The 22,666-nt window shown below is 39.0% G+C and overlaps 1 protein-coding gene across 1 annotated transcript in view; it reads right to left on the reverse strand.

Annotated features, from left to right (window-relative positions):
* FAM188B (family with sequence similarity 188, member B) overlaps positions 1-22,666 on the reverse strand; it is a 73,651-nt gene that overhangs the window by 1,596 nt on the left and 49,389 nt on the right. Inside the window, exons 14-17 of the mRNA XM_010151006.1 lie at positions 20,808-20,871; positions 18,219-18,380; positions 8,377-8,557; positions 3,567-3,639 (exon numbers count right to left, since the gene is read on the reverse strand). Coding sequence (XP_010149308.1) covers positions 3,567-3,639; positions 8,377-8,557; positions 18,219-18,380; positions 20,808-20,871 — 480 coding nt within the window. The remainder of the gene's footprint in view (positions 1-3,566; positions 3,640-8,376; positions 8,558-18,218; positions 18,381-20,807; positions 20,872-22,666) is intronic.

Consider the following 22,666-nt stretch of genomic DNA (forward strand, 5'->3'; position numbering starts at 1 on the left):
CCAGGACTTAGTAGGAATACACAGCAGTGATGTCCCACTTCTTAAGCTAATATGCTGGGGACATACGACCTAGTCTGGCATCTGCCAGTGGTGAGGGCTGTCCCTGCCAGAAGTTCAGAATGTCACCCCCTGAACAAGCTAATGCAAGTGGGAAGTACAATCGCCACCTTCTGTCCCCACCGCATTTTTCAGGTAATGCCATCAAATCATCCCTCAGATTTGTGTACATCTATCTCACCAGCGTGATTAAAGCTTTGAGAGGGATCCACAGAGGCCAAAACCACCGCATGAAATGTGACTACACCGTACTCCGTGAAAATCCTAACGTGTCAATACCATTTCTGCTGTTGTGGCTTAAGATGTTGCTAATTGCTACACAGTGAGGAACTGGCTGTTTTTAAAACAGGCTTTCAAAAAAGAGCTTAAACAGAAAATGGTATTTTGAAGCAGGACTCAAGGTAACTTTCATAACAAGCTTTATCTCCTGTGTTTACCCTCCACCTGTATTTGCTGTGGTGTTTGTAAACTGAAAAGCAGCCTTTTGGCTGCTCCTGTTGAGACAGATTTAAAACTGTTTTCACCTATTGAATCTGCACAAGAAAAGATGTCAAGCAGTGAGGAACCTCACTCACAGGTGCTGAACAAGTCGTCTTCACAGACAGAAACAAAACTGTCTGGACAATTCAGCGTGATCATTTCCCAAAACTACCCTGCCACAATGGAATTCAAATGGAACCCAGATTCTAGCTGCAGATTCAATTACAGTTTATCAGATCAGAAACATGAAAACCACATTTGATGCATCTGATTCAATTACAACTTCATCCAAGGGTCATGGAATTAACAGGAACCCAAGAGGAACCAGTTCAGGCCCTGAACAATGCTCAGTCTGGAATAACATTCAGAGAGTATCTCCTGTACTAATCATTTGGTATTGTTTTAGAGCACACCAATAATTCAGGATGAAATGCCCATGCTCTCCTCTCCTCTTATCCACTAAATTTCCACTGGATGTCTCTCTTCAAAGCCAGAGAGATGAACTAATGCATCATACAGCCCCACTAGCATAGAGGAAAGCTGACGCTAGAGGGTTAACCAAATATACCGCTGAATTCAGATTATCATTTCAGATCAAAGTTTTATTCCCCTCAGGCAGAGCTAACAGATGTTATTTCCACCAGTGCAGAGAGACGCCGAGGATTGTGACTGTTATATAAGAGTATTCTTCAGGGAAGAATGGGATAAAACGTCTGCACGGCATCTCCCAAACAACCCAGGGATGCACATTCCAGACATCTCTTGGTCAGAACGTGACTGCTTCTACAGATGTCTAGGGCTGAAAGTCACACTAAAAGCACATGTACTTGTGCCTACACTTTGGTTTGGGAACCTGCAGGTTAAAGTGACAGCTGCTGGTGACTAATTCTGTCCATCTGAAGTGTTACCTGCTCTAAACTCAAATATCGCTTTTCTGACAGTTTGCAGAATAGGGTCTAAAAACATGAGCCTCCTCCACCTGCGAAGCAAAACAACCATTCTCTAATAATAACAACAACAACAATCAAAAACTAAATACAGAAACGGTCTAGTACATATGCAGTTTTCCCGTTGGGAGAGGATAAGAGAAAAAACATCAGGCAGATGTTAGGCATGTAACTCAATGCATTACAGGGTGCTGGTGTTCAGGTATCAGGGTAAACAACGGGTAAGAGTTTTCATGGATTAAAAGATACCCGAGTCATGTGAATGAAAGGAAAAACCCCAATCAACATTTGGAAACAACAGTTCATCTTCTCAGTTCTGGTTGTTGAAACTGTGAAATTGTCCACACTGCCTGAGAAATTATCCTGCGTTTTTTGATGAGAAGTTTTGATATGGAGCTTCATCATGAATGATTGGTCAAAATACATAATGGCTCTTTGCTTGTTTGACTAAAAATTAGTTTAGGAGTGTTTTCCATGCTTGTATTATAGAAAGCATTTATTTTTTTATCTCCTAATTTGTTAAAACATTAGTTAGTTTGGTTTGGTTTTACTTTACTTTTTACACTATTTTATAGTTGGCAAAAAAGCTTTTGCATTAAAAAAGGAAAAATATAATATGAAAAGCCTTTAACAGCAAGGCCATGCCTAAACAAATACTCTCAAAGCAAATGGAGAATACTGAGAACAAGGAGCCAGACTGATCAGGGTAAATCAGTCTTGAGAATGGTACAAACAAAATAAACTGAGGTTGGAATTTGCTGGTAATTTACTTCTCCAGTAGATTAAAGCAGGGAATTTAAAATAAACAATCAACATTACAAAAAGCTGTATAACTTTGATGCAATGCCAGCAATGGAAGATGTTCTAAGAGCAACTTCAAGTAGTTGTATGCGTTATTCAGCTCCACTATGTGGGTTTCTAAGGTTATTCATTATTTATTTTAGATTCTAATTTATTTTAGATTGTAGTCATGCTGTTGTGCCACTGGAACAGAGGAATAAATACAGTCGGTATGTGCAGGGAGCCTGGACTAATGTCACTGCTGTCATGTTACAGGATGCCTCTTCTTCTCTTCTGTAATTTTATAATGGCAGCCTGGCACGAACACACTGTTTGGCAGCCGTTGGTTGGGTTTTGGGGGGGGGTTTTGGTGTTTTTTTACAGGACAAATTGTGGCAATGAGAGGAGGGAAATTAGAAGAGAAATCCGAAGCTGCTTGGCTTGCTGATTTAACAAATGTTACGGTCTTTGACAATGAGGCTTTTACTTCTTGCTCCAAAGATATTCAGATAGCAGCTTTCAAAGTCATGCTGATGGAGTTGATATAAAGCTGACTTTTCTACCCACTTAAACTTCTCCATTTTGCTTCTTTCATGCCTCACTAAACTGAAAATATTCTCATTAACTTCAGTATGACTGGGATAAATTGCTTAAATGTCATCATTTAATCTCATATAGACCTCAGACTGGCCATGAAAATCCTAGCAGGGCAGGAACTAACCTTGTATTTAAGGAGAGAATATGACCTAAGAACTGTCAGGAATGACTACACAAAACACGGTGTTTTGTCATCTTGAGAAACTCCGTGACGCCCATAAGACACTTGGAAAGTTTGAGAAAACAGACCACTGAGCGCAGGGTTTCATGCATTGACAATGGTACACAAATCCCCCAGTGCAATTATATTTTTCAGAAAAGAATGACAAAGATGGAAGAAATTTTCTCCTTTTCCCATTATACCTCTACAATATGAATCAATCACTTTTGGGAATCTAAATTTAGATGTATCAAAATCAAGTTGTGCTTTCAGATGGAATTTGGCTGGGTCAGTTCTTGGTGATGTAATGAAGGTTCCTCCAAGAATGAACATCTTAGCCAGTTTGACATTAACTAGAATAACACAAAATAACAAATGTGTGATATACATTAGCACAGCCTGGCCTAATCAGATCCTTTCTAATTTTTGAGCAGTAATTTTGCAAGATTACTTGCTGCAACACTCTTTACCACACTCTAGCCTTACCTATATTATTTATATCAATAACTGAACATATCTGTATGAAGAACTGTAGTTTCACTTACTTTGTCCTAATACAGTGCTCAAGTGGAGGAGTAAGATCATTTTCTTTATCTTCAGTGCACATCTGAGTTGTGTCTGCAGAGACATAGTAGATATTATTAATGGCTGGAGTATATTTCTATTACTACTACTAGAGTAGCTTCTAGAACTCCACCCATGGAAGTGACAGACTATCACTCACACTGTAAATCTCCCAGCCCACAATAGGCATATATCCATTTTGGATTGAAATACCCTGGAAGATGAGCACTGCTGGAGCCTGAATATCACCTCATGCCCTCGTTCACACCATCTAAATGGAGTGGACCCAGGCAGGGCCACACTCAAGAGTAGGTACCATGACTATGGCTCTTTGGAAATAGCGTGGGCTTTAGCGCTGACCTTGGAGTGGGCAGTCTGGCTCTCTGCTCTGTCATCTCTTAAACACTTTTAGCTCATGGTCTACTGCCTGTTCATGTGATGGCAAGTCAAAGACTTAAAGGGGGTAACTAAATGCAAGCTTGCTGTTGGAAAAGATCCCCAGATTGTGCCCAATATGCCTTCTTCTGGGTCAGAAACTTGCCTAGAATTGTACTGATTATGTAACACTAAGGATGATTGTGTGATGGTGTTCAGACTTATGCCATGACCCAGGTTAGTTTACTAAAATACAGATGGTTTCAAGCAAAACATGTATTAGAAGGTGAAAGAATATGCTGTAGGGCTGTCATGAAGTTTTCTTTTGCAACTGATGTTGTCATTATTAAGAAAGCAATTTTCATTACTCAAATACTAAAGACAGCAGTAAATGAACAGAAACCCCCAAGTCCAGTCCAAACTGGGTTAAGTCTCCTTCACCCTGGAAAAGAAGATGAAGATTGTGCCTTCACTGACAAGAAAGCAGTGCACAGACAGTAGAAGACTGAGTTGTGTCGGATATAAGAGAGCTACTACAGGCTCTGAGCATTCCTTTGGGATGGAGAGGCAATTGCACTGTTCCGGGGAAAACAGAGAGGTCAGTGTTTCAGACACTGGATCTGTCAACAGTGAAAGTAGCCGCTGAACTTCCCAGAGAGAAAACATCCTGCAACGAGCTTGGATGTCAGTCTCCTCAGCTGCTTCCTGTTTTGGAGCAAAACATTTTAAACTGCAGATTAGGGTTTTTTTCTTTTTCTTCTTTTCTGTCTGTCATCCAGCCAACAGGCAGGTTGTGAGCAGCAAATGATGCCAAGACAGGCTGTAGGATATGGGTCTGCTTCAGTGAGACTGATGTAGACAGGATGGGACGCAATTGCTCTTACTTTCACAGCTGCCAGTCTCAGACATATCTGGCTTCCTCATGTCATGGAGAAAACCTGGCTCTCCCTTGTCTGTTGATTTTGTCAGCATAAATACATGCAGAAAACCCTGATGACTGTAAGGGCTGAAGTGATAGGAAATAGTATCGAGAAGTACGTAAATTACTGACAGTTTTCTCCTAGATCCTCAGGAACTAAAAGCTATACAGAAATCTTTACATTTCAAAGGGTTTCTCTTCTCTTAATATTGAAGAGTTTACAACAGTTCATTAGAGCTCTCCAATAGTATTTGGACCACTCTAGGAATGCCTGATACTTATGTTCTGAGTCTTCACATAGTAAGAGGCTGTCCTGAAAATAGTACTGGTAGCAGGATGGCTGCCTTTCCCAGTCACTGCCAGCTTGCTGAATTTTGTCTTTTTCAGGCTTGTGTTCTTCCAACTGGGTTTGAATGGAGGTTTTTTCATTAAAAAAAAAAAATAGAAAAAAAAAGTGTCACTAAAGGTGTACCTTACAGGAACAGGCAAGGAGCATTTAGCTAAGTTAATTAACTAACAAACTGTGCTGAAGTGTTTCATCTAACTCATTTGGAGCAAGCCATATTGAAGTTACATGACTGAAGTTACACTCTTCTATCTTAGAGTCACTGACAGCAAGAAGGGTACGGATATGATCTCCTGTGTTCACTTGTATTCTAAGCTAAGGGTAGTGAGAAACTGTGCAGGCACAGTTACAATCTTGCTATTCAGGAGATGAAAGCACAGGTTCAGAAGGGTGGAATCTGAATGGACAATCACTGATTGAAGAAATATTGCTCAATTTCAATGTCAACCTTAGGAAGGGATGATTTATTAATTACCTTTCCAGAAGATTTTTGCAAATTGCAGTAATCTCAACTGTAGGAAAAAACAGTTCTGAACGAAAGTCTCATAATCAGTACACCAGCTTTCCCTAGAAGCTGTCTCCAGTATCTGAACCCCAGCTAATTTCTCTGCTTGAGCTACATTCTGTGGGATCTGCAAAGGGGCTGAGGATGGTGTCTATGAGGATGATGCCTTTCTTCAAGGCCAGGATGCATAAGGCTTTGAGCAGTCTGGTCTTGTGGAAGGTGTCCCTGCCGATGGCAGGGGGGTTGGAACTGGATGGTCTTTAAGGTCCCTTCCAACCCAAACCACCCTATGAGCCTGTGATTCTATGGCTCTGGAAGAATCTTCTGAGAAATTCAGTTATATTCTTCTTGGCAATTACTCAGCTGCTTTTTGAAAACAGCTTTAAAAGAATACTGAGCTGAAGTTATGCACCAATGAGACATAATAATGATTTATTAAAACAGATTTTACAAAAATTCCCTATATCTTCACTTGGAGACAACATATTGTAAATGTTAACATAAATAGGCTTTAACTGTATATATTAGAAAGGAGAAGCAATATCTCCCTAAGCAGTGCAACATGCTCTTTCCTACAAGTGCTTTCTGTGAATATAACAAAAAAAACCACCCCAGAATCTCCACCCAGTTCCTAAACAGCTGACAAAAGAAGATAGCAAAATGCAGGTTATGAATTCAGATAGGCTGTCTTGGTTTTCTTCTCTGCCTAACAGAAATTTCTACCCCAATGGAAAAGATTGAAGAATCTTCGTCTATTTAGGATATTATGTTGAACATACTAGCAGATATTGCCTGATTTTAGGAAGGAAATTCATATTTTTTGTCTACATTTTGGCAAATGGTTATGAGTATGAGAAACAGGGCAAAATCTCAATGTAGTGTGGCAATTGCTATTACCCCCAAAATGTAATTCTACTCCTTCTTTCTGACTTTATCACTTTCCTTGACCAGTGTAATTTCTTCATGATTTCCTGAAATGCGACCTTGATTGTAATCTTTCTATAAACAAGATTCCCATTTCAAGGAATTCACCTTCTTGCTAGTGAAAAGCAAGTAACGCTGCTAGCCAGCACCAGCGAGAGGTGGCTGTGCAGACTGCAGCACCTCATGCCGTATCTCTAAGTAACACCCCCTAACCATCATAGCTTGTTGGCATTTCCACCATGGAAATACCAGTAATACTTAGCATTCTGACATTTCCACCTGGTACTGTATGCATGGCTTAGATAATGATCAGTGTTACCTTTTGGATGTAAAGTAACTTCAGTTTTCTCCAGACCTAACAAGGGATTATTGTGGAGCCAGAACTAGGAAAGTGTTTCCCTGGAATCATGAAATTATTTGCATTTTACAGCCTTTTGTGGAATTTCACAGATAACAAAAGATTTACTAGGACACATCCTGGAAGAGGTTATACCCACAACAAAGAGATATCTACCTCTTAATGAAAGTTCAGTCTTTGAGGAGAAATGGCATGAAGCACTGAACAGTAAGGAGAAAAAATTATATATTCTCTGAGCACTTTCTCATCCAGGGATCTCCAAGTGCTTGGTAGCTCCAGATTCTGTAAACATTCCTGATTTGTTAATGATGAAAAACAGATAAGGACACCTGTTTTGGACTGTATGTTACACAATACAACACAACAGAAAAAATGTGTCTTGATCTCTCCATTTCTGTGCTGAACTATAGCATCTCTGTCACTTACAAAAAATCTTTATCTGGGACAGACCACGTGGGAACCTGTTGGCAACTGTAGTCCTGTAAAGGTTAAGCATTTTGTTGAGATAATATATAATGTGATCACTACAAAAGAATGGCAGTTTTAATTAAAATAAGAGGATAAATAGCAGGCAGAAAGATGTTGGAATTCACTACCAAAGCCTGTGAGATGCTAAAGGTCCCAGCACTCCCACCATACAAACAGCTTCGCCACATGGACTCTTCAGAACATTTGACACCCGTGCATTGCATATCAGGATCCTGTCCAAGAACCAGAAGGTAGGTGCAAACAAGGAATAGACAGCTTATGTCTAAAGAGTGGACTACAACAGAGTGGCTCCTTAAGACTGAGAAGGAATTTGATTAGACTGTATAAATACATTGAAGGAAAGAAAACAAAAGATAAGTAGGATATTATTAGCAAATAGTAATTTAGTGGTCAAGAATAGTTTAATATGGCAGTAAGCTGGAGCTTTCTAAGCATCAGAATACTTCTTGTCCAAATGTGTTTCTCCAACTGGGATGGCATAATTACTGTAAAAGCAGCTGGAGAATTTGGCATGGTTTCCTGAAAGAGTGAGTGGACAAGTTGGGAGTTCTATTGCATGCTTAAGTTTCCAGGTATGCTCACAAGCAAGTAAGAGACCAGACTTTGTTAGCAGATTACTGACATCTTCTGAAGTAGCTGGTTTCACCAGTCTGTATAAAGTAGCACATGCTCACTTTTAACCTTTCAAAAGCTTATCCTCAAAATTTCCTTGTGAAATCTAATTTCCCAGTTAATCACCAAAACTAACTATGGATATTAGGAAATAGGCACACATATAATATTATTGCCTCAGATGATCATTGTTTGGATTACTGGATTCGTTTCTTTCTGTTGCCACCACCAGAGATGAAATGCAGTTACTGAGCGGTACATACCAACCGTTAACCTTATTTCTTCTTCTTGGTTGGCCAAGCCATCATAATAATATAGATCAAATCTCCGCTCTGTTTTCCAGTCACTTAGTAAATCCTTTTCCAAACAAAAAAGTACACTGAAGTGGCTTTCACTGCACACCAACCAAATTGGGTATTTAGGGGTCTTCAAGTAACAACCAACCTAAAAGAAAGATACAAAACATTAGAACATCCTGGGGGGCAGGAAGAGAAACAATTCATTGTGGAAAACATGAGATGTGTAAGATCACTTATTTACTGAAGTCTACAAACATTGATGAAGGCTCAGTCTATGTTTAGATACCCTATAAATATAATATGCATATTTATATATATTGTACTATCATTTACCTGGATAGCTCTGGTAAATCATGGAACATACCGAGCAAGTAACTGGCCTTGATTTATAGGCAGGCAAAGAAATCCAGCTGTAGTATCCTTACAGCAAAAAGGTCATATCCCAGATGATCAGAACCTAAAGAAACCTGATCCTCTGCAATAGCTATAAAACCACAGTGAGTTTAAGTACAGAATACTACACAAGATCAACGGGGACTGTGGTCTTATGCAACAGTACCTGGAAGCCAGGCAAGAGACTTCATAGGATCTCAGATGACATAAGACACCCAATTGTGGGCAATTAAAATGAACCCAGAATCTTTTCTTGGATTAAGAATATAATACATTTTCTTCATTTTAGCATCTTCTTCTCACTTCACAGTCCAGATATGTCAAAGGTTTTCAGCTACTAGAATAATGCAGTAACAGAAGCACTTGTTTTGATTCATTATTCTTAAAAATGAAATATTCTCAGCTGAAAAGGTTGGACTCAATGATCTGAAAGGTCTTTTCTAACCTAAATGATTCTATGATTTGTGAAAAAAATCAACTATTTTTTACCAGATGCCTTTTCTAAGCCATTGCCCGCCTTTTGAAAGTTTGAAAATATACTTATTTATAAATATCCCAAATATTCTGTATGAAATTGCATATAAATGATTTTCATAGTCACTGCTAATTTGAAGTATTCTTCTTAAATCTACCAGCTATTTAAAATGTGGGCTACTACAGCAATTCTTTGGATATGTGAGTATGCTTTTATCTACATACACATCCATTTATCGGTTTAATCCATTTTATCTGCTGCTTCACCCCACAGTCTTTAAGGTTCAAGTCCAGCAAAGGATTGAGGCTAATTGTATGTATATTTAGGCCCATATCTATTATTTCTCATGGAATTTATGTTTTAAGGCAAACATATATATGCTTTAATACCTGGGGGAGTTTGTGTATGGCTTTGAAAAAATATATATGCTGATGTAAAATGAGTCATCTAAGATTCCTACATACCCTGAGGTCAGTGAGTATCTTGTAGTATTTTCTTTACCTCACACTAATGTGTTCCAAGACAGATACCATCTTATTGCATGCTGCTGCTTTAGAGCTGCAGTCTCAGTTAATGATTTTAGCCCCTTCAGTAGTAAATAACAGAGTAAAAATAGTGATTAGATTGTTTAATGTAGCAAAGAAACCTTATTTCTGCAAAATAAGGAATGGCAGACAAGCATGCAAATATAGGTGCATAAAAACAGATCAGTTTCTGTCTCCATAATACAGACACAGGGATCAAAGAAACTTTGCTAGTTTAGAAGCTCAGGTAGTTTTGAAGAGGTGTTCATAGTAATATGGTGATATAATCTACAGAAATAATCTCTGCCTATTGCCACCTTTACCTGTATCACTATGGGATTTCAATCATGCTTCAGCATATGCAGTGGGTGCTAGTGGAAACTGGAAGACTTCTAACAGAAAAATTTGCATGCATGTCTTCTAGATACAGATTCATGGATACAGCTCCTACAGTACAACCCTCAGCTCTTCAACTTGGGCAGACAGCTCCAAATGTCATCCAGTACATGGCTAAAAGGCAGAAGCCAACATATATCCAGTTGTAAAGAAAAGTCTAAACAGCATCCAAGGTTGTAAGGACTATGGGTTTTTTTATTATTAAGATTTTGAATTTATATCTGACACGTTATATGAGTAGAAAATCAATTATCTTCCCCAATGAGAATTTCTTCAGATATTAGATAACAAGTCTCTAGTTAATTAAGTAACTTCCCTTATTCATTACTTAGCTAATATCTATTTAAAACAACCTTTTATACAACAGTTTTGGTTTTTATGTAAATTCTTGGCTTAAAAGTACAGATTTATTTTTTTTTTTTACAAGCTTACAAAAACACTCATAAGGGGAGTTATCGAGGGAAATACGCAGATGCAACAAAAGATGCTAATTAGAGAGATACGGATGAAAAGATTCAGTCTTACAAACACACATATTTTAGTACGCAGATAAATCAAAGCCAAAAAGGAACAGCCAGTCTTTGCCTAAAAATGTGTTCTTCCTACATATGTCTGCTAAAGTAACTTCCGAGCTTCATCAAACAACATTTGACAACAAGATTAGAGTGTTGCAGAACTGTCTCAAAGCACACATCCACCCCAGTTCTTACTCACACCAACAGTCCTATTGAAGTCTGAACAAATTGTTCAGATGAATAAGGTCTGTAGGAACACTTTCCAAATATGTATAGTTTTCAATTACAATGCTTCCAGAGAAGGTGAGGGTATGAACTTTAAGACAATAAGGAGAGCATAAAACATTGTTGGTCAAATCCTCATCTCCCACAGAAAAGAAGTCTTCATTTCAGTTACATCAATTATACTAATTGGGGATCAGCTGCTGCCTTTAACATCAAATTGTGTTCCAGGTGTTGGCTGTTTCCTACAAGTGTGCTTCTCCCCAAAACTATACCACTATCATCACCTTCCAAGGGCTTCTAGTTCTCCAGATACCTCATGTTATTCCTACACTAGTAGATTAAAAATGCTCAGGGTTTGTCACCCAGCTTTTAAGGTCAAGTGGCGTGGCATGGTTTTTATCCATAAGGTTAAAGGTTTTTATCCATCAGGTTTTTTCCTCCCTGCAAACATGTTACTTTGTCTAGACTTCCTATAAGGAAAATCCCTGTCCCATAGCGTTCCCCAAATCATGTCCAGATTTTTTTCACAAAATATAATTTGGAACCATGCTACTTGTGAAGTAAAGCCAATCCTCATTGTGAGGATCCCTTTGCCCACTTCTTCAAGAAGCAGTTGCTGAGTGGACTGAACGTACGCCCTCATTTAACTGGTCCAGCTGGTGAGTGCTGCTTCAGCTGCCTGGCCAGATTAGTTGGTGGTAGTGATTTTGGAATATAACAGGACCTTGAAGCAGGACAGGGAAGAACAAGCATGAGCATCCAGTGTTCTGAGCCCTCAGGAAACCCTTTAAGCTCAGTCAGAGTGTTTGTCATCCAAATGTTTACCAGAGAATGGGCCTTTCTTTCCAGTTGTTGTTTGCTGCCCTGTGAGTGCAATGCTGGCTCTGATTTCCAAAGCCAAACTGCGGATATGTGGCTTGATTCTATTCTATTAAATGTCAGTATTTTTGTTGAGGGCTCAACAACTGTATTTTTACTTTGCAAACATAAAAGGAATATTTTTTTTTCTACTTGCAGTGTCATTATGCATTAAAAAGTACTAATGCATTACTATTCAGGTATTTGTTTTCAAACATGCTCATTAATCTTCTTCAGGAAAAAAAAAAGTAAGGTGGGGAATGAATAAGGTGTCTTTTCATGCTGCATGTTTTCAGTTCCTACGGAGACTTCACTAACCCTAACTCCCTTACAAATTCCTTAAGAATGCTCATAAATTTCAGGGACACAGTTCTCATCTTTGGAAAATGTCAACCTATCAAAAGCAAGCACCTTCAAAGGGCTCACTTTCAACACTACGGGTGGTCTTTTTCCACAGCTGACTTGCGTGTGTATTCTCACAATGGTGAAATTAAATCTGCAGGCAAATACTTATTATTGGAGAATTATTCCAGTGTGTCTGTCAGAATGAGTGTGTTGTACTTCACCATTCAGTTTTTGGCCCATGATTCTACGATAATTCAATTCAGTGAGTTACTTCACTGCAATGACAAAGATAGGTCAAGGTTTACTCCACGTAGCCCTTCAGCATCTATTCCTAGGCCTTCTAACTCAGGTTGGCCCCTAGCTTGCTTGGCTTTGGCTGTCTGTAAAATCAAACAAGGAAGAGATAGGTGTTGTCAGAAATTTGGACACCCCCTATTCGTCAGCTATAAAGGAAGTTAGTTAGACTCTTACCTGAAGCATTTTCAGCCTATAAGGGACTTAAGTTAGATGGGATAAATCCAGATACAAATGCAGGTATTTACAATGTAGAAAGATATGTGGAAAAAACTTATCATTTTCTGTTTGGGATGTTTGCAAAGCATGCAGAAGTCTTAGGCACGTGGCCTTTGTCATTCTTAGTGTCTTAAATAAAAACTCTATGATACTATTTTATTTAGAAGGACGCTGACAAGAAATCAGTGCAACAGTGTCTAGCCTCTGGGAAAATAACTGTCCATGGATAAGTAGGAGGACAATAGAACTCCATTAAAGAAAATTTCATTTTCAGACTAGAAAGGGAGATGTTAAAACAAGGAACGAAGAACAGACTTTTTAAATGGCCAAAGCCTTGTCAGCCTTGTTTCAGTCAAACTTGTATGTATCACATGGTTTTGCCCCCAGTGGCACTCACAAATGTCCTACATAAATAGCAGGGTCCCTTGATGAATGCATCTGTGCGGCACAATATCTACCACATATCCATTACTGAAATATAAGTGGAAAATTAAAACCAACCATCATTGTCCAGTTTGCACATGCATATTTTTGTTGTTGGTTTCTTAGACAAGATGGTCAAAAACCTCTTTCTAAACGTCCCCCTCGACAACCCCACCAATGACCTGGTTTGAATCCAGTCCATCTGACTGAGAAAGGCGTCTGTTTAGCAGACATACTTCCCAGCGAAGAAGGTTATAGGAAGGACGTTCCACAGGGCAAATAAACAGGTGAGGTGCCAGAAGACAGAGCATGTGTGCTGAATTTAATAGTTCAAGTAGGTCTTGTTATAGCACAGAGTGTGCTGGTTTCATCAAAAGGACCAAAGATAATATTTCCCATCTGTGGAATTTTAATGAATAAATTCTGTTTATTTATGTTTCTCTCTCTTTTTGAAAGAAATAGGAAAAATTATCATAACTTCTTTATCAATTACATGTTCTCTCTCTTCATTTTTGGAAGTGTAAAAACAAAAAAGCATCAGTCGCTTGAAATGCTGTCAGCTCAGGCAGAGACTTGGACATTGCCAGGAATCAGAATAGGGAGAGTTTGGGACGTCAGATGATAGGAAGTTTAACTACTACAGCAGGGCAGGTTAAAGCCAGGAGAGAACCAGTGAAGACAATGAAGAATCAGAGTCAAGGTCCAAAAGAGCCAAATGGCCTTCTACGATGGGGTTACAGCATTGTTGGATAAGGGAAGAACAACTGACATCATCTACCTGGACTTGTGCAAAGCATTTGACACTGTCCCACATGACACCCTTGTCTCTAAGTTGGAGAGACATGGATTTGATGGATGGATCACTCAGTGGATACGGAATTGGATGGATGGTCATGCTCAAAGAGTTTAAGTCAATGTCTCGATGTCCAAGTGGAGACCGGTGGCAAGTGGCGTTCCTCAGGGATTGGTACTGGGACTAGTGCTATACAACATCTTTGTCAGGGGCATGGACGGTGGGATCAAGTGCACCCTCAGCACTCACGGTTGACATGCTGGAAAGAAGGGATGCTATCCAGAGGGACTTGGACAGGCTGGAGAGGTGGGCCTCTGCCAACCCCATGGAGTTCAACAAGGCCAAGTGCAAGGTCCTGCACCTGGGTTGGGGCAATCCCAAGCACAAGTACAGGCTGGGTGGAGAATGGATAGAAAGCAGCCCTGAGGAGAAGGACTTGGGGGTACTGGTGGATGTTGGTTCAACGAGACTCAGCAATGTGCACTGACAGTCCAGAACGCCAATAATACCCTGGACTGGATCAAAAGAACTGTGACCAGCACGTCAAGGAAGGTGATTCTACCCTTCCACTCTCATGAGACCCCCACCTGCATGGTGGGGACATGGACCTGTTGGAGTGAGTCCAGAGGAGGCTATGATGATTCTATGATTCCAGTTTAAATACTTCCACTACTTCACGTACAACAGCCACATTCCTAAAGTGGTTTCAAAATGCATTTCAGAAGGATGGCCAAATTCATCAGCCAGTATCACATGAACTTTAAAATGAGAGATTCAGAAGGCCTGTACTCTTTTCCCAGTTCAGCCACTACCTTACTGTATTACTTATGGGGAGTTTGACTTTTGTAAAATGGTAATGATGCTTGACTGTTTTGCAAAGCATAGATCTATTCATAGGAAATGAAACACAAATGCTAGATACTGTTATTGTTATTATTAATGATAATAATAATTATAGTAATATCTTTTAAATTTTTCAGAGGAGATTGCAGATGATTTTTCTTTTTTGTCACGGATAGTGTCTCAAATGATCTGGTATAAATACAATGAGCATCTGTTTCCAGCTGTTTCTACTTTTAACGTCACAGTCAGTTTTGAAATGAGCATTTCATCATATTTTAATGTGGCATTTAGGTCAAAGACTGACTCAAATGCAGGGACTTTCTCACTCACAACTTCTATATTGGGTCCTGCCCACTTCAGTGCCTCACCCTTTTCTCTGAGGTTACGTCCCTACTGCAGAAACGACTGCTTCCCTAAGACGACTGCTAACTGCTGCATGCTGCAGCCCAGCAAACAGAGAAAAACCTGCACCAGTTTTATGTGGGCTGAGCAGCTTTTGGAAATGTTTCTATTGCTTTAAGAGCTCTAAAGAAATCCCAGGAAACCTAAAAATCTTCATTTAGGCTTCTTAGTCAAATGTGTAGGATCAGATAGCTTAAATATGGGCTCAGGACAAGGAAAAGAAACCCAAAGACATGTAACTTGACTACTGAAAAGTAACAGAATTGGACTGTTAGCTTTTTTGCATTAAAATATAGAATCTCACCATGAAACTAAACGTTTGCATATGAAACAGATCGAATGAATCCATCTGTCATTGTGAAACAATTTGCAACAAGTAATTAGATTGCAAAAAATATACGGAGTATGGTGATGTGTCAGGACTAAGAGTGATGATTAGACATTATCAGTTCCAGACAAATTACACGAAGCACACATTCTTCCAGTCACCAAAGACAACGAATTCAGCATGATTACTGCATCAGCAACAGAGAGATTCTTCAGGCAATCACTGGGGGAAAAGGGTCTGATCATTTTGGTTTCCTTCGCTACTGTTGAAGGTTGACAGAAGGATTAATTCAGTTCTGATGCCCTCATGAAATTTCAACTCAAGTCATGACATGGAAATTGTGGATTTTATACAAATACTCCACAGTTTAGAAGCCTTTCTCTATGTGGATTTCTACACCCAGCCTGGAATCTTGCATATCTTTTCCTGAATGCATTGCTAAGTTGGAAGAAGTCTAGAGTAGCACAATAAAAATAAGCTTTGGACAGGATGTACTGATGAAAAAGGGAGGAACTGTTACATCAGCTTGCAAATGTCTAGCGGATGGGGAAGAATTGTTTAGGGGGCAGGTTGGATTAGAAGTAAGACTGGTAATCAGAGGAAACTAAGTAAATGAACAGTCAGATTTAATATTAGTACATTCAAAGCACAAATTGTGTAGTAGATATGCATATCTCCACATTTGCAGGTACCTGTAAATCTGTATTTGCACTTCTTCATATTTTAAAGACATGTGAGAAATAAGGTAAGGTCACAGTTACATGCACTACAACCAACTAATAAATGGCCATCTGAACAAAAAGGCAGGAACTTCATGGATACAGATTTTTAACAGAAAGCCTACTATATAACAGGACATAAAAATATCCTGAATACCCTGAGAGAATGGCTGGATATGCCCTAAAGGGACTTTTCCAACCCTAATGTCTATGATTCACCATATATCACGGTCAGGATTTTCTTACTCCTGGAAACAAAAAAAAACACCACAACCAAAAATGACAGTCCTTTTCCATTACTGGTTTCAGTTACCATCCTCACAGCCACAATGTAATTGGATGTTGAAGGCACTTACCGAAACACTGAGAGGAAGAAAAGAATCAGTTTGAAAGACATACAGGCAAATGTTATTCTCAGTTCCACTACTGCAAACTATCAGTGACATTTATTTTTGATATATGGTTCTAACCGTGTATCTTTGTAATAGAAACCAGAATCTGGCCTCTCATGCTGAAGCCACAGTGGAGACCTCCCAGACATGAGGCCAAAGTCCACCAGATTCTGACTTCAGTCCTACTCCTACGGCAAGCATCGCAGCATTTGCTGAGGCGTACAGAGAGAGCACTCGCAGATGTTCTTAATAAAAAGCAAGACAATTTGCATCAGATGCCTAACTGCATAGACTGAAAAAAAGGAAACTACGTCTACTGGAGTTTCTGTAACTGATTAAGAGTCACTGGCTTGGAAAAACAGAGCACTGCTCACGAGTCCAGCTCCCATGCAGGAGCACAGCAGCAGAAGAAACAGACCCCTTCTGCTGTATAATTTGCAGAAGTGGAAGACGGTGTATGATTTTCCAGGTGACTTTTTTATTTTATTTTTAGAGGGCAGATGGGAGAGAAATAGCTCTTACCTGCACTGACCTCATCATTTTGCTACTTGGAAGTCATTTTTCTCACTGGAAAAAATGCTACAGTGGTGTTTAACCATTTTTTGAGGTTTTAAATGTTACATTGTTTATAGAAAGGACAAGGAGGTTGAACTAGACACAGAAGCTAATTATTTTTAGTCCAGTTTGTTCTGAATTAATCTGATTTGGATACATTGATATGCTGTCTTGACAGAATTTAAGCCTTATTATAGTCCTGTGAACAATGTAAAGGATTGCATTCATTAAAAATAACAAAAAATTATAATTTGTCAGTAGAAGGAAAACATACTGATTTTAACCATATGGGAAACAGTTAAAATCAAGATTTGTTTTCAGTCACACATTTATATTAGATCAGTACAAATAATTTCTTTGCTAATTACTTTCAAATTTTTATAGAGGCACTGACTGCAAATCCAGATGGGATAATTACAACTATCTAATCTAGCGCCTGACACAAGCAAGAGAATTTCAAATAATGGCCTTGCATCAAACACAAGCTTGTCTATTTAAGTTATAGCATGCCTTTAGGAAAGATATCCATCTTGACAGAAATGCCTGTTGATGGAGAAACAGTGAAATCCTTACAAGAGTTTTTCCAGAGGCAAATTAATGGCTGTCATTTCTTTGAAATTTTTTATCTATCATTTAATTTTCATGATGGCTACAATTAAAATTCTAATTTCAAAGACATTAAAGGGAACATTCCCATTACATTGACAGCTATTTTAATTGTCTCTTTTCTTTACTGCTAATACAATATGACCACCATTACAGCATGGAGTATTCAATCAGTCTGTCTCCCCATCACATAGGAACTCATGGAGAACAATACTTAAGAGTGAGTTTCAGCTTCAGATTCAGTTGCTTATCTATACATGACTAAGATAGTGGTGTCCACATGTGAGCTGGGTCTCTCAACTCTGTCATGACACAGAACCTGCATCCAGAAGAGACCACGCTCTGCCTTGGGGCATGTAAAACAGTTCTGGATGCCTCTGAGTCATCAACTGAATCAAGCCCATCCTTTCTTAGCTGTTATACTCACTACAAGCCAAATTTAAAATTAAATTTTAAATTTGTTTCCTTTTTTAATTAAAATCAGAAGAATAGGAAGCATACCTGACAAACATCATAGTGCTCAAAGAGAGACAGCAAACCAATATCACTGCGGCTTGTGATACCTTTCAAAATTGTGATATTGCCATTTCCAGAGTCCAGCTCTATCACATTGTTGAAGACATTGGACACAGCTTTGCCAGTCAAAAGCAAGTTCACCAATTCCTGTTTGTGACACGGTTTAAAAACAAAAAACAAAACAATAAAACAGTAGTTAAACGTCTTGTCTCTACATCAGTACAATATTGGTTCAGGATACATAAAGTTAGACATGTCCCAGACCTTCAACCAGACCTTTGGTTCATGTGGTGACTTTAAGTTTAGGGTTAGGAATACTACTGCTTATAAAATTTTTCCAGATATTTTGTGGAAAGTCTACTTCCAAAGAAAATGAGGAAATGTTAGCAGAGTTTTCAGTGTTCATCTTTCCAGAGAAAAACTGCTGATAATCCATTTACTTTAACCCCAACTCTCAACCTTCTCATATTAGTGTTGGGTTTTTTTAAAAAATAGAACATTTTGGTGTCTCTTTTTCTCTACAATAAAAGCTACAGTATGAATGATATAAATTAAAAGCCTGTACAGTATTATCTGATATTTCTGCATGTGTTTAGTGATGTATTTTGTATGTTGGACAAGATTTATTACAAGACTTTTTTTCCTCACTGATTGATTATTTCTTGATGAACTTAAGTCTCATTCAGTAAGACATTTGCCCATATGGCTTCCCATCTGGTCCATATCATTAATATATTCAAACTTACTATAGCAGATTGTTGATAATTTACTCTCCAATTGAAGTACCAGTGTGTCAGAGGCCACATTCATGTGAGAGGGTGGGGTTGTGTGTGCGTGCAAGTGTGCGTGAAGTTCAAGGAAGAGAGACACTGGACATTTTGTTTAGCATGGGATTCCCCAGGGCCAGCTAGGGTGTAACAGCACATAGAATCATAGAATCATAGAATCATAGAATGGTTAGGGTTGGAAGGGACCTTAAAGATCATCTAGTTCCACCCCCCCTGCCATGGGCAGGGACCCCTTCCACTAGACCAGGTTGCTCCAAGCCTCATCCAGCCTGGCCTTGAACGCTTCCAGGGATGGGGCATCCATAACATCTCTGGGCAACCTGTTCCAGTGCCTCACCACCCTCTCTGGGAAGAATTTCTTCCTGACATCTAATCTAACCCTCCCTGATTTCAATTTATACCCATTCCCCCTTGTCCTATCACTACAGGCTCTTGTAAAAAGTCCTCTCCCAGTACCCTTGTAGGCCCCCTTCAGATACTGGAAAGCTGCAATGAGGTCTCCTCGGAGCCTCCTCTTCTCCAGGCTGAACAAGCCCAGTTCTCACAGCCTTTCGTCATAGGAGAGGTGCTCCAGCTCTCTGAGCATCTTCATGGCCCTCCTCTGGACTCGCTCCAAGTGGTCAATATCCTTCTGATATAGATATTGTTCTGATATAACAATATCTAGCAGCAGACTGTGCTACAGCAATGAACCAGCTAAATATTAATAAATAACATATGTCAAGAAACACCAGGGGAAATAATAGGAAGAAAGTTTCCAGGAAAAAAACAGTCCAAATTACCATGACTGAAGACATGAATGAGACTGGTATTGCCACTTTGGACTTGATGCATGATTTTAAAAATTCTATACACATTTATAGCCCCATGTTTCTCCTGAAGGACTCGCATAAGTTTATAGGTTCTTACTAATGTTCTTAAATCTTCTAATGCACCAGTGGTGTTCCACCACCTTCTTGAGGAATCATCACGTAACCACAATATAAGTCTTCTAGCAACAGTACGACTGAAGAACATGAAGCTTGCCTTTTGCAGCAAAAATGACAGCACATTTAATAGCTGTGGACCATATTCAGACCACACAACTGCTCATGTCTCAGATTTGGGGGAATCCATGTCCCAGAATTTTGGCATCTACATTCCACCTACACGTTCAAGGCACAGCATTTCCAAGTGGGTAGATGCCTCCGCAGGCCTAGAGACAGCAGGAGACATTTGGTACAGGACACAGGCTGGAATTTAGACTACATAAATTTGTGGTCCAAAGTTCCAAACAGCAATTCAGACCGCTTATTTTCAAGCAGCACGTGTCTTTAAGGCACACCTATAAGACAGTGTCTCCACTCTGAAGCACCAGATAGCTTCAGTCAGCATCAGCCCAGTTAGCTGGGCAGTGACCATTTACAGAGGAGCTGTACAATCAGACATGCAACCTCAGTCGCCTTTCTGAAATAGCCGTGAGGAAACACAGTCTGCAGTTTCAGTGGGATCTCAGCACTAAAATCAACACGGGAGTTCAAAAGAGGCAGATGAGAGGAGTATGAGCACATGCACACACAGGTACAGACACACGCAGACCAGAAACCCAGGCCAAAAAGCAGAGGCTCTGAAAACAATATGCCAAAACTCAAGGAAAAAAGAATAAAGGATGAAGGTGCTTGACATTTTTGGGAAAAAGGAAAAAAATGAGGAACTTAAAAATAAGAAATGCCATCTCTTCCCAGAGGTCAGTTTGCAGCTCTGCATGCAGAGGCGTATGACATCCCCAAGACCATACACAACTTACCTGAGTACAATAGCCATGGCTGCCAATCAATCGGTTTGTAAGCACATCAAAATCATTGCGCACCCTGAAAAGGAGTGGAGAATACAATTACATTAGGAGTGCAAAATTCAGTTAAATTTAAATACAATTGCTTCTTTTCATTAGACAATGTATTTAAATCTTGGGGGAAAAAGAAACAAAAAACCACCAAATAAAACCCCATCAACAACAACAACAACAAAAAATTAAATCTTGGGGGAAAAAAAAACAAAAAACCACCAAAAAAACCCCCATCAACAACAACAAAAAAACCAAAACCAAAAACAAAACCAAAAAAAACCCACCACAAAAAACCAACCACCTAATCCTAAATATTGCTCTATGCTTTGGAATCCTCCCAAAGTGATTTTTCGTATGGGAAAAAAAAATAGTGTGTATATCAACTAAGACTGTGGCAAGCCAAAGTTTATCAGAGAACAGCTGTAAAGGAGAAAAAAAGCCATTGTCACCACTAGTTAGAACTTTAGAAATTAGAACTACTGGATTACTTGTCTTACAGTATTACAGAATGACAGAATGGTTGAAGTTGGAAGGGACCTCTGGAGGTCACCTTGTCTAAACCCCCCCACTCAAGCAGGACCAGCTAGAACCAGTTGCCCAGGACCATATCGAGACGGTTTTTGAATATCTTTAAGGAGGTAGACTTCATAAACTATCTGAGCAACTTACTCTAGTACTCAGATAAGATCTTCTCACAAATGCATGTATTTGTTATTCCTATCATCAATACTTGGAATATACCCACAAATTGAAGATGATATAATCTATACACCATATTGTCCTTGAAAAGAAGAAGATAACAAACAAACAAAAAAAGAGTCTAGGTGTACACATTTATAATACCGCCACGTGGTCCTTCTCTATTTTATAACATCAGAGAGAAACATTCATGAAATTGCATTATTAATAATTACAGAATCACAGAATCACTACAGTTGGAAAAGATCACTCAGTCCAACCATCAACCCAACACCACCGTACCCACTAGGCCATGTCCTCAAGCGCCACGTCTACACGCTCCTTGAACATCTCTAAGGATGGTGACTCCACCACTTCCCTGGGCAGCCTGTATTATGGAGTAATATCTCCCCAAAGTAAGTTCCCTCTCCCGTAATTCCTGGAATGATTAAATTGGGAAATATACATTCACTAATTTTATTCAAAAATAAAGGCTGTAACTGTGATCATTTTTACTCTGCAGATATAATGTAATTGCAAACATAATGTTATACATAAATAAATTTCTAATTTAGTTTGTAGAAAAACAGTGTACTATATTCTGAGACAGCTATGGCAATAAAATCCACAGATTAATTCTATGGTTCATAAAAAAGCTGTTTCCCTTTAGTATAAAATATCTTGATCTCAATTGTTTTGGCTACATCCTTATTTTGGTATTGTTGCAAAGGCAGAGAGGATTCCTGAATGATCATCAATTAAAACAGTTATTCTATATACAGCTGGCCTTCTCATTTTCATTTCATTGTTGAAATCTTCTATACACCCAAATATTCATGTTTCCTGGTAATTGGCAAAATTATTAAAAAAAAAAAATTTTTTGTTTGTGATAAAGTCAGAGTTGAATTGACGTGGTTAGAGTAGAGGTAGCTAGAAATTTCCCTTCAACAATGTTATACATGCTCCGTTAAAAACTGATTTCCTAAGTAAAAAGCTGGGACATTTCCTGACTTTATCCCAAACTTCACATAATTACTTTCTCATGGGATTTCTTTGAATGCCAAAATCAGAGTAGTCTAGAATTTATAAGATTTCCAGCCCTAAATATACTTAAAATCATTCAAATCAAGTCATAGCCTCTG

The sequence above is a fragment of the Eurypyga helias genome, unplaced genomic scaffold (genome assembly GCF_000690775.1).
Source record: "Eurypyga helias isolate BGI_N326 unplaced genomic scaffold, ASM69077v1 scaffold9944, whole genome shotgun sequence".
NCBI classification, from domain to species: Eukaryota; Metazoa; Chordata; class Aves; order Eurypygiformes; family Eurypygidae; genus Eurypyga; species Eurypyga helias.